At 41.2% G+C, this 15719-nt stretch overlaps 1 protein-coding gene across 3 annotated transcripts in view; it reads left to right on the forward strand.

Moving 5' to 3' along the window:
- Positions 1–9678, forward strand: part of FMO1 (flavin containing dimethylaniline monoxygenase 1) — a 50383-nt gene extending 40705 nt beyond the window's left edge. For all 3 annotated transcript variants that reach the window (XM_055582220.1, XM_055582219.1, XM_055582221.1), the window contains 4 exons: positions 4074–4273; positions 6029–6384; positions 7053–7125; positions 8917–9678. In XM_055582220.1, coding sequence (XP_055438195.1) covers positions 4074–4273; positions 6029–6384; positions 7053–7125; positions 8917–9259 — 972 coding nt within the window. In that variant the 3' untranslated portion in view covers positions 9260–9678. The remainder of the gene's footprint in view (positions 1–4073; positions 4274–6028; positions 6385–7052; positions 7126–8916) is intronic.
- Positions 9679–15719: the final 6041 nt, after the last annotated feature.

Below are 15719 nucleotides of genomic sequence, written 5' to 3' on the forward strand. Positions count from 1 at the left end.
GTTGTCACCATCCTCATCAGGTCCATACCACCTCACGTGGGATCTATTACACAGTCCTCCTCACAACAATTATGGAAAGAGTTACTATTACTGGGGCTTGCTTATTCTGTACCAAGAACAGCACTAAAGGCTTTACTGCATGACCTCAGCCAATCATCAAAACAAGCCATGAAGTAGGTACAAGACTCCTTAACCACAAGTGAAGAAACTGAAACCTAGAGTTAAACAAGCTGCCTACAGGCACACTACCAGCAGCTGGTAGAGCCAGTCCTCAAACCCAAGTCTCTTCCATTCAAAGCTCCTGCTCCTAATTCTACCTTAAGTGCCTGTACTCCTATCCCAGTCCACCCCCCACACACGACAATCCATCCAGACCCCCAACCACCAACAAACAAATCCTCTGAAAAGCCTGCTCTCCTTATGACACTCATGTTAAAAAGCTAACAACTCCTCCTTACCTGAAAAAAAAAAATCATAAATTACAGGGCTCTCCATCACCTGGTCCAGATCTGCCATTTTAACTTTATCCTACACTACTTTCCCACACGATCATCAACTGAACGCTGACTGGTCTGCTCTGTGACCTTTCCCACCCCCAAGTCTCTATTTTCCCCTTCATTCACACCATAGCCCTCCCTTCTGCAGTGCCCTTTTCTCTTTTATTACAATTTACATTTACATTCCCAGATACCTCTACCCAACACAAAATCATCTCTCTAGTATGAATTTATGTAATAATTGAAATTTACACTCCTCAGATGGCACTTTTAATTCTTGGTATTGCTCATTACCTTTTATGAGGTTTCTCAGTTGGCACTAGTGATAAAGAACCTGCCTGCCAAATGCAAAAGACTTAAGAAGCGCGGGTTCAGTCCCTGAGTCGGGAAAATCCCCTGGAGGAGGGCATGGCAACCCACTCCAGTATTCTTCCCTGGAGAATCCCCATGGATGGAGGAGACTGGTGGGCTCCGTCCATAGGGTCACACAGAGTCAGACATGATTGAAGCAACTTAGCATGGCACGGTAATTACCTTTTATATATAGGTAAAATATATAGTATGTATTATTTATAGTATGTATTTTCTTTCCAACTATGCTATAAACTCATTGAAAGCCATCAGGCAACAAATCAATATTAGTCATTGAATTCTGCTATACCAAATGTTGTGCCAGGCATGGAAGCTACACGAAAGAACAGAATAATCAAACAGGATTCCTGCTGTCATAGATGGTATGCTGCTGCTGCTGCTAAGTCGCATCAGTCATGTCCGACTCTGTGCAACCCCATAGATGGAAGTCCACCAGGCTCCTCCGTCCCTGAGATTCTCCAGGCAAGAACACTGGAGTGGGTTGCCATTTCCTTCTCCAATGCATGAAAGTGAAAAATGAAAGTGAAGTCACTCAGTCGTGTCCGACTCTTAGCGACCCCATGGACTGTAGCCTACCAGGCTCCTCCGTCCATGGGATTTCCCAGGCAAGAGTACTGGAGTGGGGTGCCATTGCCTTCTCTGATAGATGGTATAGTCATGGGGAAAACAGATGTCAAGTAAATAAGTATAAATAATTAGGTCAATAATTGCAAGAATGAAAATAGGTATGAGGAAGAAAAATTAGGAGTGTGTTCCTTTCTGGAACTTTAAGGAAGGAACTTGATGATTGATTGACTGATTTGGAGAAACTTGGCAATTTGGTAGAGTTATCCTGAAGGAAGGGAAAGGAGGTTCTGAAGCAAAAATCAGCACAGGCCCATTCACAATGACCACCACATGTGAGTCATGCATTACTACTTCTATTTCTCTAACCGCTGGAAATTTCTTCAGTCTGAAAACATGCTTTGGCACACACCATTTCTTTTTTTTTTTTTTTAATTTTATTTTATTTTTAAACTTTACATAATTGTATTAGTTTTGCCAAATATCAAAATGAATCCGCCACAGGTATACATGTGTTCCCCATCCTGAACCCTCCTCCCTCCTCCCTCCCCATTCCATCCCTCTGGGTCGTCCCAGTGCACCAGCCCCAAGCATCCAGTATCGTGCATCGAACCTGGACTGGCAACTCGTTTCATACATGATATTTTACATGTTTCAATGCCATTCTCCCAAATCTTCCCACCCTCTCCCTCTCTCACAGAGTCCATAAGACTGTTCTATACATCAGTGTCTCTTTTGCTGTCTCGTACACAGGGTTATTGTTACCATCTTTCTAAATTCCATATATATGCGTTAGTATACTGTATTGGTGTTTTTCTTCCTGGCTTACTTCACTCTGTATAATAGGCTCCAGTTTCATCCACCTCATTAGAACTGATTCAAATGTATTCTTTTTAATGGCTGAGTAATACTCCATTGTGTATATGTACCACAGCTTTCTTATCCATTCATCTGCTGATGGACATCTAGGTTGCTTCCATGTCCTGGCTATTATAAACAGTGCTGCGATGAACATTGGGGTACACGTGTCTCTTTCCCTTCTGGTTTCCTCAGTGTGTATGCCCAGCAGTGGGATTGCTGGATCAGAGGGATGGAATGGGGAGGGAGGAGGGAGGAGGGTTCAGGATGGGGAACACATGTATACCTGTGGCGGATTCATTTTGATATTTGGCAAAACTAATACAGTTATGTAAAGTTTAAAAATAAAATTAAATTAAAAAAAAAAAAAAGAAGAAGGCAGTTCTATTTCCAGTTTTTTAAGGAATCTCCACACTGTTCTCCATAGTGGCTGTACTAGTTTGCATTCCCACCAACAGTGTAAGAGGGTTCCCTTTTCTCCACACCCTCTCCAGCATTTATTACCTGTAGACTTGGATTGCAGCCTTTCTGACTGGTGTGAAATGGTACCTCATAGTGGTTTTGATTTGCATTTCTCTGATAATGAGTGATGCTGAGCATCTTTTCATGTGTTTGTTAACCATGGCACACACCATTTCTATACTGACAAAGAAACTCCCCTTGTTTCAGAATATAATTCATTTCTACCAAAATATCATATCTGATTCTGCATCATGATGAAGAAAGGCAGGTGCAAATATGTCTAATGTCAGAATTACTGATGTGTTCATAATTCTTGCCACCATAAGGCTCCATCATATTATTAGGCTTCCCTGGTGGCTCAGATGGTAAACAATCTGCCTGCAAGGCAGGAGATCCAGGTTCTATCTCTGGGTGGGGAATATCCCCTGGAGAAGAGAATGGCTACCCCACTCCAGTATTATAAGGTCAAACAAAATGTATCATAAAAACACTAACACTGCAGCTATGGCCACCATGCCCCAGTTTATTGGAAGAAAAACCAGGCATTAAACCAGTTGTTTTGTATTTGCAAAGCAACAGATGGGTTGACTAAATTTTTCAACTTTTAAAAAGTTATACAGACAACTCCTTGTTGTATAGGTTCCAAAGCAACTATTAGCTTAACAAACTTGGTCAGCTGGTAAACTCAAATAGTTAAATAATCTGTTTTTTAAAAATCCACTAAAACTAGTTGTATTACTAAATTTTACTGTCAGTTCTAACAATGTTTATGTTGAAACTCTTTGCAGACATCTTTTTTTTTTTCAGCTGCACTGCGCAGCATATGGTATCTTAGTTCCCTGGATAAAACCCATGCTTCCTGCATGGGTTTTGATCCAGGAAGGCAGAGTCTTAACCACTGGACCACCAGGGAAGTCCCTGCAGACAACTTTCAGTTGGATCCTTGCCCTGCTCTTGTTTATAGTCACTAGCATACAAAGTTGTTATCACCTGAGATAACACTATCTTCTCACACGAGATTCTAAGTTCCTATGGCCAACCACAATATATAATTCACCATGGTGTCTAGCACTGAGCCTGGCAGATAAAAGTGCTCAATAATATGTGCTAAGGCATTTTAATACTCTAGATACTCAAACCATTATCTCAAAAGAAACACTTTAAAGTGGGAGTTAGAGAAGCCAAAACTGTCTTGTCAGGGAGGTATTTTGGGGGTGGCTGGCTATTTGGTGCCTTTCAATTCATGAAACTTCTCTCATCTCTGACAGAACCAGCCCTCTTCACTGTGTCAAACTGAGTGACCTCTTTGATTGCTTCTAGGTGTTCCTCAGCACCACCAGAGGGGCATGGGTGATCAGCCGTGTCTTTGACTCAGGGTACCCATGGGACATGATTTTCATGACACGATTTCAGAACAAGTTCAGAAATTCTCTTCCAACTCCAATTGTGAACTGGTTGATAGCGAGAAGGATGAACAGCTGGTTCAATCATGCAAATTACGGCTTAGTACCAGAAGACAGGTAAATACGGAGGGTCTGCAGAAGGCTGTTAGGGAGAAGGGGCATTGGTCCTTCCAGCAACCATAATACAGCAACAAGACCGAGTATGAAGGAAAACTTCATATGAATTACTTAGTCATAATGGCTAACTGTTTTTAGTGCTTGGTAAGTAGAATTATGTGATACATAACTGTCAACAACCCTTTAAAGTAAGCCATATAACCTCCCTTTCAGAATGGGTATACTAAGACTTAGGGAAGTTCAGTCACTTGCCCAAGTTAATCTAGTACCAAGCAGACTCTGTGACCTTGGCAAGTTACATAAACCTTAGTTGCATCAATCAAAAGAGAAAAATTTGTCTATGACTCTTCCAGCAAAAGCAACAATTTGCCTATTTCACAGTGTGGGAAAAACTTAATCCTTCACCATCTTTCAAAGGACAGTGTCTTCTTCCCCTTGCCAAGATGACCTTGATTTCAGCCTTGTCCTTTCAGTTACAACCCATTACTTATCCCATTAACGAGAACCAGTGGTTTTATTTTACTTCCTCATTCATTGACTCTGTACAATGATATTCCATTGCCAGGGTAACACCACAGCCTGGAGATCCTGTCTGTTCTTCCCCCAGATTCCACTCTGGACCAGGATGGATCAGGTGGCACCCAAGCCGCCAGGGTTGGCAGGCAGCCCCCTTCCTGCTACATGTACTTCATTCCTCTGGGTCTCTTCATCCTTCTCTCATATACCTTCCTCTCTCCCTGCTTGTCTAGTCCTGCTATTGTGTCCATTTTTTTCCTTTTTACCTACCCTCTTCTGTTGCCTAACTCCAAGTCCCCCAGGAGTTTTAAACTTTTCACCAGAGCCTTTCCTACCATAAGCTTGATTTAGCCTAAATGGCCACTCAAAAGACTTTATTTAATCCCACAAAGCCTAGAAAATGTAAAAGAAGCCCGAGGAATTATAATATCTTCCCCGTTAGATTTAGCTAATCCTTTTTCATTTCCAAAGTTCTTAGAAATACAGTATTTCATATGTTCTTCAACCTACCCAATCAACTAACAAGGATGGCAAGTATTAGCATCCCTGTTTTACAAGTGAATACAAGAAAGCCTACAAAGACGAAATGGTTTTCCCAAGCTCTGTTAAGTATAAACATTTGGACACAAAGCCACCCTAACTACCTCCTGCTCCAGAGCACCTTCATTTTATCACATTGTCTGTTTCTGTGCATTCACCATAAGCCCAAAATGACTCAGCTTACTTAAAATCATCTTGCAAAGCATTTGCTTTGTGATTCCAACAACAGCCAGAAAAAGGTGATTCCAAAGGCATAGCCAGAAAAAGCTAATTCTTCCCTGGTTCCTTTTAAACACATGCATGTTTTCCTTATACAATTGCTTCCAAGGAGGAAAGAGTTTCTAGCATTTCTCAGCAGATAGAGAAGTCCCTGGTTTCCCTTGTGGTCCTTCAGCATTCAGCTATCTCTAAAATGACAGGGATAGCTGAATGCTAGAATTCAGCAGGAGAAGCAGAGCTAGAGAAAACTCTGACCTCCTTCTTCCCAGGCTTCTAAATTCTTGTCAATGGTAAGCATGGTTCCATCATCCCTCTTGGCCATTCATGAATCCACTGCCACAGAGGTAACTTCCCACAGTACTATCACCTCCTGCCTAGCTGAGGGGCGAGTCACAGAATGAAGAGGAGAAGGGGAGGAGGAGAGCGGGCTGGCCCCATCGGTCCCTGGCAGATCTCTTCCTTATCCATTTTAATGTCTAGGGTACAGCTAAGAGAGCCTGTGCTAAATGACGAGCTCCCGGGCCGTATCATCACTGGGAAAGTACTCATCAAGCCAAGCGTTAAGGAAGTGAAGGAAAACTCTGTCATATTCAGCAACACCCCGAAGGAAGAGCCCATCGATATCATTGTTTTTGCCACTGGATACACTTTTGCTTTCCCCTTCCTTGACGAGACCGTAGTGAAAGTCGAAGATGGCCAGGCATCGCTATACAAGTACATCTTTCCTGCACATCTGCCAAAGCCAACCCTGGCTGTCATTGGTCTCATCAAACCCTTGGGCTCCTTACTACCCACAGGGGATACGCAAGCTCGATGGGCTGTTCGGGTCCTGAAAGGTAAGTGTATAAGAAATAGGAGAACATGGGAATTCCCCGGCAGTCCAGGGGTTACAACTCCTCATTTCACAGTGGAGGGCTCAGGTTCAATCTCTGATTGGGAAACTAACATCTCACAAGCCACATGGTGTGGCCAAAGTAAAATAATTAAATTTTTAAAAAGAAATAATAGGATATATGTGTTCAGTTTACCATGTCATTTTAGATACTGGAAATTTTGAGACTTTTCCCACCTCCCATCTAAAATAATAGAATTTTTTTTAAGCAAATCCATCTATTGTTCACTGAATTACAATATCACAATGAATTTGTGCCAGTACAAGCACAGAAGATAAATTATGGATCAAAAAATATCAGCTGCTATTCTGATTCAATCAACTGGTTCAATTAACATTTTAGCATTTTAAAAGCTTAATCAATTGAATGACAAATTCAGTCAAGCCAGTTGTGAGGTTCTGCAACATCAAATAAGTAGTAAGGGGATCTGATTCTTATCTCTTCAACTGGTGGCATAATCACCAGGAGTTAACGTTACTCTGCTATCATTTCTGCCAAAAGAATAGATGACTAGCTGGGTACTAGAAATAAAAGATGTGCAGTAGTAAAGCATCTCTGCCTGCTAAGTAAGCACTGAAGTTACATTGCATTTTTACTTGTTTGCTTTATAGGTGTGATTAAGTTACCACCATCAAGCATAATGATCGAGGAAGTTAATGAAAGAAAAAAAAACAAGCCCAGTGGGTAAGTTAAGTGCTATGGATTCTTTTTGAATCATAACTAAAACTGGTAAAGCAAGAGCAAAGAATTGTGTGAGTTACATTGGAGAAAAAAGAAGCGGCTAAGACTCAAAAGGGGGGAAAAAGACTAAGCTAGCCTGTTTAAGGAAAGAAAGGCAAAGGAAATTGAGGTTTTAATGTCCTAAACCATCACTTTAGACCGTGGTCATCTAGCACGACATGGAGACGTGGAGTTTAGAGTCTAAACCAAATGTAATTAATCCTTATCCACCAGATATTACTCTATACTTCTATCCATAATCAGAAGGCAAACTGTTGTGTTTATCCACTCTGACACCAAAGGGTCTGCTCATTCACTCATTTCAGCAAATCTACGTTCAGCTCTCCAGTTTTTATTCAGACAGCCACTCTAGAACAGGAGTCAAAACAGGGCCAATGGACCAAATCTGCCAACCACCTATTTTCCTATTTTAAATCATTGGAAAGAAGAAGATTTTATAATATGTATAATTCAAATTATGTAAAATTCAGATCACTGTGGCCATAAATAAAGCTTTATTAGCACACAGCCCCACTCAAGTTTGGGCTTCCCTGGTGGCTCACTGGTAAAGAATCTGCCTGCCAATACGGAGGACACAGGTTTGATTCCTGGGTGGGGAAGATCCCCTGGAGAAGGAAATGGCCACCCACTCCAGAATTCTTGTCTGGGAAATCCCATGGACAGAGGAGCCTGGCGGGCTACAGTCCATGGGGTTGCAAAGAGTCAGACACGACTGAGCGACTGAGCAGACTCAATTTACATATTGTTTAAGACTGCTTTCATGTTAGGACAGCAAAGTTGACTAGCTGAGGTAGAAACTGTAACATGGCCCTCATACACCTTAAATAGTTAGCATCTAGTCTTCTGAAGAACAAGTTTGTCAGCCCTTCTCCAGAGAGAGGTCTCCACTTGTGCTCTGCTTTTTGGCTACCACAAAGGGCCAGGACAGTGGAAGGCAGACGGCCAGCTGGCAGGGACTCTTGCTCTCCCCAACTCCTAATCCTAAAGCACCTATGATTTTCTCTATTTTACTATTTATGTTTCAGACTTTGACATATATTTTTCACTTGGGAAAAAGAAGGGGTTTGTAGCCGAGAAAAAAGTCTTAAAATCACTGCATTTAAGAAACACCAATTTTCTCCTTCATATATATTTCCAAAATTCAAATGTTGTTCTATCCTTGTCAAAGTCCTAAATCCCAAAATTATAAAAGCACTTTTCAGTGTCTCTCAACCTGGGATATGATTTGATCTCCATTAGGCAATTCTAGTATAACATAAATCACTAATTAGAACTACATGAAGCAAAAGCTTTTGTCACTTTGGTCAGTCAAAGGATTCATTAATTAAGGATTAATACCAGCATTACACAGAATTTCACCCTACTGAGTTTTGTGATTTTTCACATTATACAAATCAAGCAATAATTGAGTTTCAGGAAGATGTAGGAATAGTAAAATTATATAAAACCTTTTTTCTAGAAGTTGCTAATCATTTGACAATAGGACTAAAGTAATACTAGATTCATTATCAGCATTTGACGAACCATGTGTACAGAGTGTTTTTTCAAAGGATCTATCTTGTATTTAAACAATACCATGAGACCATTAGACAGCTATGGGCGTGGAGGGAAGAATACAGAAACCAGTTCAAATTTTGCAGCCTATTGTTTACTTCTGGCACTTTTACTTGTTCTAAGGTTACCATTATTTAATCTTTTTGTTTTCTCCTTTATCCCAATCTTCCTTTTATAAAGGTTTGGCTTGTGTTACTGCAAAGCTTTGGAAACTGATTATATCACATATATAGATGAACTCCTGACCGCTATCAATGCAAAGCCCAACCTGTTCTCTCTGCTCCTGACGGATCCACGCCTGGCTTTGGCCATCTTCTTTGGCCCATGCACACCATACCAGTTCCGTTTGACTGGTCCAGGGAAATGGGAAGGAGCCCGAAATGCTATCATGACCCAGTGGGACCGAACATTCAAGGCCACCAAAACTCGAATTGTACAAGAATCCCCGTCTCTCTTTGCAAGCTTACTTAAAGTCTTCAGCTTTCTAGCTTTGCTTGTGGCCATTTTCCTGATTTTCCTATAAATAAAAAATTACCTAAATAAACTATCAAATGCACAGAGTAGATGGACAGCGATCTGGTTCCCCCACTGCAACAGCTTTGCCTTCATGACTATAACCTATATCTGAGCAATGAAAGTCACCCCTTCCCCTTCCCTGGCTGGCTCGAAGGCCCACTAGTATTCCTGAGTATCTCCCAGCTCCACCTGCTTCTAATGCTAGAGAAAGATAACCAAGATTTCTGTGCATTTGAAGGCTGCTGGAATGTTCAAGGTTCATTTTAGAAGAGAGAGCTGTCTCAGACACCACTCTGAGCAATTAGACCTCTTTCCTATTTTCATAGATCTTGATTAAAACTCAATATTTCACGAAAGAAATACTAAATGGTTGTACTAAAATGGCACTCTTATGGTATCAGCTGATTAAAAATAAAAAGAAAGCAAAAGCCTAGGATTATTTTTGAGTGGTCTTTAATTCTCTTTTTAAGAGCTGGGGAAAAGAGAGAAGAGGATGAGAAGTCTATTAATAAAGACTATAAAAGGATGGGAGCTGTCAACGACTTGGTTGGAGTGTTTCTAAAGGAATGTACCTGCCTAGAAGTCCCCATCCCCCTAGAATGCACTCTTCAACCAAACAGGGTCTCCAGCTGACATAAGAACAAACCCAGTCAGATCTATTGCACAGAAAGCAACCACCTCCACCCACTCTTGGAACCAGCCTCCAGCACCCAAAGGAAAAACACCTTCCACTCACATACACCTTTACAATTCTGCTTAAAGAGGCAAACGGCTGCCTCTTCTAACAGTCAACAAAATCCAGTTGGAAAAGACAGAACTGAGAAGTCTTTCACAGAGAGATAATAGAAGAAAAGATAGGAAAAGAAGAGCAAAGGCAAACACCATGTCAAAAGCAGTTTTTGACCAAGCTATACCAACCCTGGATCCTCTCTCAGTTACACATTTGAGAACGTGACTCAGCCATAAAAGGTGTTGCCTTCACATTATCTCACTGAGGGGGCTTAGATGGCCAACTTCTCCTCAAAGAGAGGCCCATGGTTTTCACACTGGAGGAAATTCAAAACCTACGGAATCAGGAGTAAGTGAGTTGTGTAGGTAAGAAGAGATGTAGTTTGTGGCTCTTCCACTCTGGTCCACTCTTGCAACTCCTCTTTTTTGTTCCATTTTTTAACACTTCTAACCAATTTCCAATTTCACTTCTTGACATATGTGATATTGTGATATATAATAACAACTGTATATTTGGTCTTCCTCATTTCCAGCACAGAACTCCTAAGACTTTTGAAATCTCCTAAGTGATGAGAACATAAAGATATCTTTTGTTAATGAGGTGACTTTTGGAAAACACCTAAAGATGGGGGCCAATCACCAGAAGAACCATCCATGTGATTAGAGGATTGAAACTTTCCTTCCCACCCCTTTGATCTGTGGGGAGGGGAGAGGCAGGCTGGAGGTTGAATCAGTAACCAATGGTTAGTGACTTAATCAATCATGCCTATGTAATGAGTATTAGTATTAGTATTAATATTAGTTGCTCAGTCGTGTCTGACTTTTTGCAACCCCATGGACTGTAGCCCGCCAGGCTCCTCTGTCCATGGGATTCTCTAGGCAAAAATACTGGAGTGGGTTGCCATTTCCTCCTCCAGGGGACCTTAAATAGCAAAATTTGAACCACGTCTTCCAAGTGCCATTCTTCATAAATCTATTTAAAATCAAGCTTAAAAATCACCACCAGCAAATAATTTTCATAGCCTATATGGCAACTGAACATTCCTCTATTTAATTTTTCAGTACTGCTTTATTATAAGACATAGGTTGCAAAAAATAATAAGCTATTTGTATCGTAAGCTGAAAAGAATGAGACTCATAGAGTAGATCTGCAGCAATCTCTTCTGAGGATGGCAAGAAAAATAGACATTTCAACTGCGCCTTTAGATTTGCAGTCAGGTTGATGGAAACAAATAGCCCCAAGTCATTTACCTTAAAACCTAAATAAACAAACAAAACCCAAATAAAGAAACCAGCCATAGGTGTAGAATTGGTATAGAATTTAAAGGCTCAAGAGACAGTTTTCTATGACAGTTAACCTGGGGTATCCTCTAATGCACATTAATGAAACCGCTGTAAAAACCAAAAAGGATGAGGTTCAGAGAGCTTCCGAGTTGGTGAACACACAGAGATTCAGGGAGAATGGTGCCCTTGAGAGGACATAGAAATTCCATTCCCTTCCCACCTACCTTGCCCTGTGTATCTCTTCTATCTGGCTATTCCTAAATTATATCATCCTTTTATAATAAACTAGTAATCTAGTAAATAGAATGTTTCTCTGAGTTCTGGGAGCCAAACTAGTTCACAAAAGCACTGATTATTTTAGCAAATTCGGGGCTCATTGAAACTTCCTACCTACAACTGGCTCTCAGATGCACAGGTGACAACCTGGGCTCATGATTGACATCTGAAGAGAAGGCAATCTTGTAGGACCAAGCCTTTAATGTGTAGAACCTGATACTATCTCTAGGTAGATAGTGTCAGAATCGAGTTCAACTGTAGGAAACCTAGCTGGTCTCCAAGAACTGCTCAATGGTGTGGGGGGAAAACCCACACACACATTGGAATTGGAAGCAGAGCACTTAATATAGGAACTCATAGTGAAAAACTGCTCTGCTGAATATAATAAAAATGACTTTGGGAAATGCTTTTCTCTCCTGTGAAGCAGAGCTGACACTTTAGTATTCCTCATGAAGTTGGCTGGGAAAGTTGGGTACCCAGGATGAAGCATGGCAAGGTAAACTATCCAAGCAACCATGGGGCAAATTATGGGATCACAAGCTGGAGCCTGAATCTAATCTCATCTGCTGAACACATTGTGCCAAGAGACTGAATACACAAACAGATTATTGCCAAACCATCTACAACAATAGAACTCTGACCCATACCTCTGCAGCAATCAGATTAGAACATTCAGGACCAGGACTTGGTCACAATAGAACTCTGACCCATAACCTCTGCAGCAATCAGATTAGAACATTCAGGACCAGGACTTGGTCAATAAGTGCCAGCTTCTCTAACTCTTGCCTTAGTTCCAACTCATGAACAACAAAGAAAATCAAATATAATCCCCAAACACAGGCACATGTGATGCCTTGCTTCTCATTAACCCACCTCCACCTTTCCCATGCAAACAATCTCCAATAAGAGTATGTCTGAATGCCTCTCATTTTCTAATTTTTTTAAAAAATTCCCCTTCCTGCCTTTGAATCTCTGCCAAATGTAATGATGGTAGCTGAGTTTCTTACTATGGCAAGCTCTGTCTTCATGGGGAGGTCAGTACTACACAATTTAACAAGAAACAGACAAGGAAATATCAGTTGATTACTCCAAAGTTGTTGTTGTTTGTGGTTTAGTTGCTAAGTCATGTCCAACTCTTTTGTGACCCCCTGGACTGTAGCCTGCCAGGCTCCTTTGTCCATGAGATTTCCCAGGCAAGAATACCCAAGTGGGTTGCCATTTCCTTCTCCTGGGGATCTTCCCGCCCCAGGGATTGAACCTGTATCTCCTACATTGGCAGGCGGATTCTTTACCACTGAGTCACCTGGGAATCCCCTAGTCCAAGGTAACAGAGCTAATAAGTGGCTGAGCGAAGACATGGATCTGCAAAACATACATCCAGGGATCTTCTTAACTCCAGCATTTAAGCCTGTGGTTTCCAATGTAAAAATGACTTCAGAATTCTTAATAGTGATATCATGAAAATCATATTACAAGGATATTGCTCCACAAAAGCATCCATATGTCTCCCTTTCCCACTCTGCCTGAGTGTGTGTATAGACCTGCCTCTCTATCCAAGCACATCTGCCCTGCTGTGTCTTGGATTTTGCAGCTAATTTCCTCAATGTAGACCACTATGTTTCTGAATCTCCACATGCATCTTTTTCACTGTTCATCCCTCCCTTTTCTCTGACCATGGCTATTCTAGGCCTACTCTGTGGCCATAGTGTAGAACAAGTTCAATAAGAGGAAGGGGTCTCATTCCTCACCTTGGAATTAGTCCATAAATCATACTGGGAAACAGCTGTCAATTATAGTTTTACAGAGTTTCCAAACAAGTCTCAGAATCAAAATTAGATAACCTTGAAAGGAATGCTCTTGACAATGCTTACTCATTTATTTAACTATTAAAGAAGAAAACAAATATTTATTGAGTACTGTTTATTTTTAAACTGTGCAATTCTACATCAGTTCAGTTTAGTCACTCAGTCATGTCCAACTCTTTGCAATCCCATGGGCTTTCCTGTCCATCATCAACTCCTGGAGCTTACTCAAATGCATGTCCATCAAGTCAGTGATGCCATCCAACCATCCATCCTTTGTTGTCCCCTTCTCCTCCTGCCTTCAATCTTTCCCAGCATCAGGGTCTTCTCTAGTGAGTCAATTCTTCACATCAGGTGGCCAAAGTTTTGGAACTTCAGCTTCAGCATCAGTCCTTCCAATGAATATTCAGGACTGATTTCCTTTAGGATAGACTGGTTGAATCTCCTTGCAGTCCAAGGGACTCAACAGTCTTCTCCAACACCACTGTTCAAAAGCATCAATTCTTCAGTTCAGTCGCTCGGTCATGTCTGACTCTTAGTGACCCCATGAACTACAGCATGCCAGACCTCCCTGTCCATTACCAACTCCTAGAGTCCACACAAACCCATGTCCATTGAGTCAGTGATGTCATCCAACCATCTCATCCTCTGTCGTCCCCTTCTCCTCCTGCCCTCAATCCCTCCCAGCATCAGGGTCTTTTCAAATTAGTCAGCTCTTCACATCAGGTGGCCAAAGTATTGGAGTTTCAGCTTCAACATCAGTCATTCCAATGAACACCCAGGACTGATCTCCTTTAGGATGGACTGGTTGGACCTCCTTGCAGTCAAAGGGACTCTCAAGAGTCTTCTCCAACACCACAGTTCAAAAGCATCAATTCTTTGGCACTCAGCTTTCTTCACAGTCTGACTCTCACATCCATACATGAACACTACAAAAACCATAGCCTTGACTAGACAGACCTTTGTTGACAAAGTGATGTCTCTGCCTTTTAATATGCTGTCTAGGTTGGTCATAACTTTCCTTCTAAGGAGTAAGCATTTTTTAACTTATGGCTGCAATCACCATCTGCAGTGATTTTGGAGTCCAGAAAAATTCTACATAATTGCCAATTTAATTCTACATAATTACCTATTGAGATACATTTTTTCAATTACTGATTGAAACACAAGCCATGCATAAAAACAAATGAATTTAGTTACTGTTGCCCTAATAGTCCAGGAGCGAGCAAGGAGAATGAAGACAGAACACGAAATCTGGTGCAATGGGTCAGGGGACCTCTGAGTGTGCAGAGTCCACTCTGAGTCCAGCTTTTATTCCTAATTGCTGACTACAAGACTTTCTCAGAACTTATCTTTCTCAAGACACATGCTGTGTTGTTGATCACCTACTCCTAAATGTCATGGACTACACTGACATAGTCCAGATCTCTTTGTGTTTACCCCAGGCCATTCCCTGGTCTGGGCTAGTCTTGGGAACAATTAGCAAGTAGGCAGTGTTCATGTCTGGCGCCAACCCGGTGTTCCAAAGTCCATGCTTTCACGATCCCAGTCATACTCCCTTCTGGATCTGGCCTTGGGGTTTGTAACAAGGCAATTATTCTTAAGAAAAACATGAAAGATAATCATTAACTTAATTTCTTAATATATGCTGTTTTCCCAGGTGCTATTTCTGTGAAATTTCTCAAGGCTGTGAAAGTACATTATAAGGAATTCCCACCACAAGTTAGGTCCCAGAAACCTAGCAAAAGGGAAAACATATTAAACACTTTGGCCTTCAGCACATCCTTTAAATCAGAAAGACTGGTAAGGCATTTCAACTCAAGGGTAATTTTACATTGTCAGAAATTCTTTTTAGTGTACACAAATAGTACCCCCTACTGGACCTATCTTTTTTTTACAGTCCAACACTCCAGATCTTTCAATACACCCTGCTGTAGGGGCTGCTTAGAGAACTGAAATGAGTGCAGAAGTCCTGCCATTTACTAGCTGTGTGAACCTGAGCAAGTAATGTACTTTTCTGAAGCTACAGTTTTCTTTCCTATTGCATAGAAGTTATAACACATCCTACCTTGTAGAGTCTCATAAGGATTAAATAGTGTAATCCACCATTCCAGAAAGAATGAAGAGATGGAGTCAAAGCAAAAACAACACCCAGTTGTGGATGTGACTGGTGATAAAGTCTGATGCTGTGAAGAGCAATATTGCATAGGAACCTGAAATGTTAGGTCCATGAATTAAGGCAAATGGTAAGCGGTCAAACAGCAGATGGCAAGAGTGACATTGACATTTTAGGAATCAGCGAACTAAAATGGACTGGAATGGGTGAATTTAACTCAGATGACCATTATATCTACTACTGTGGGCAAGAATCCCTTA

This window comes from Bubalus kerabau, chromosome 5, assembly GCF_029407905.1.
Source record: "Bubalus kerabau isolate K-KA32 ecotype Philippines breed swamp buffalo chromosome 5, PCC_UOA_SB_1v2, whole genome shotgun sequence".
NCBI lineage: Eukaryota > Metazoa > Chordata > Mammalia > Artiodactyla > Bovidae > Bubalus > Bubalus kerabau.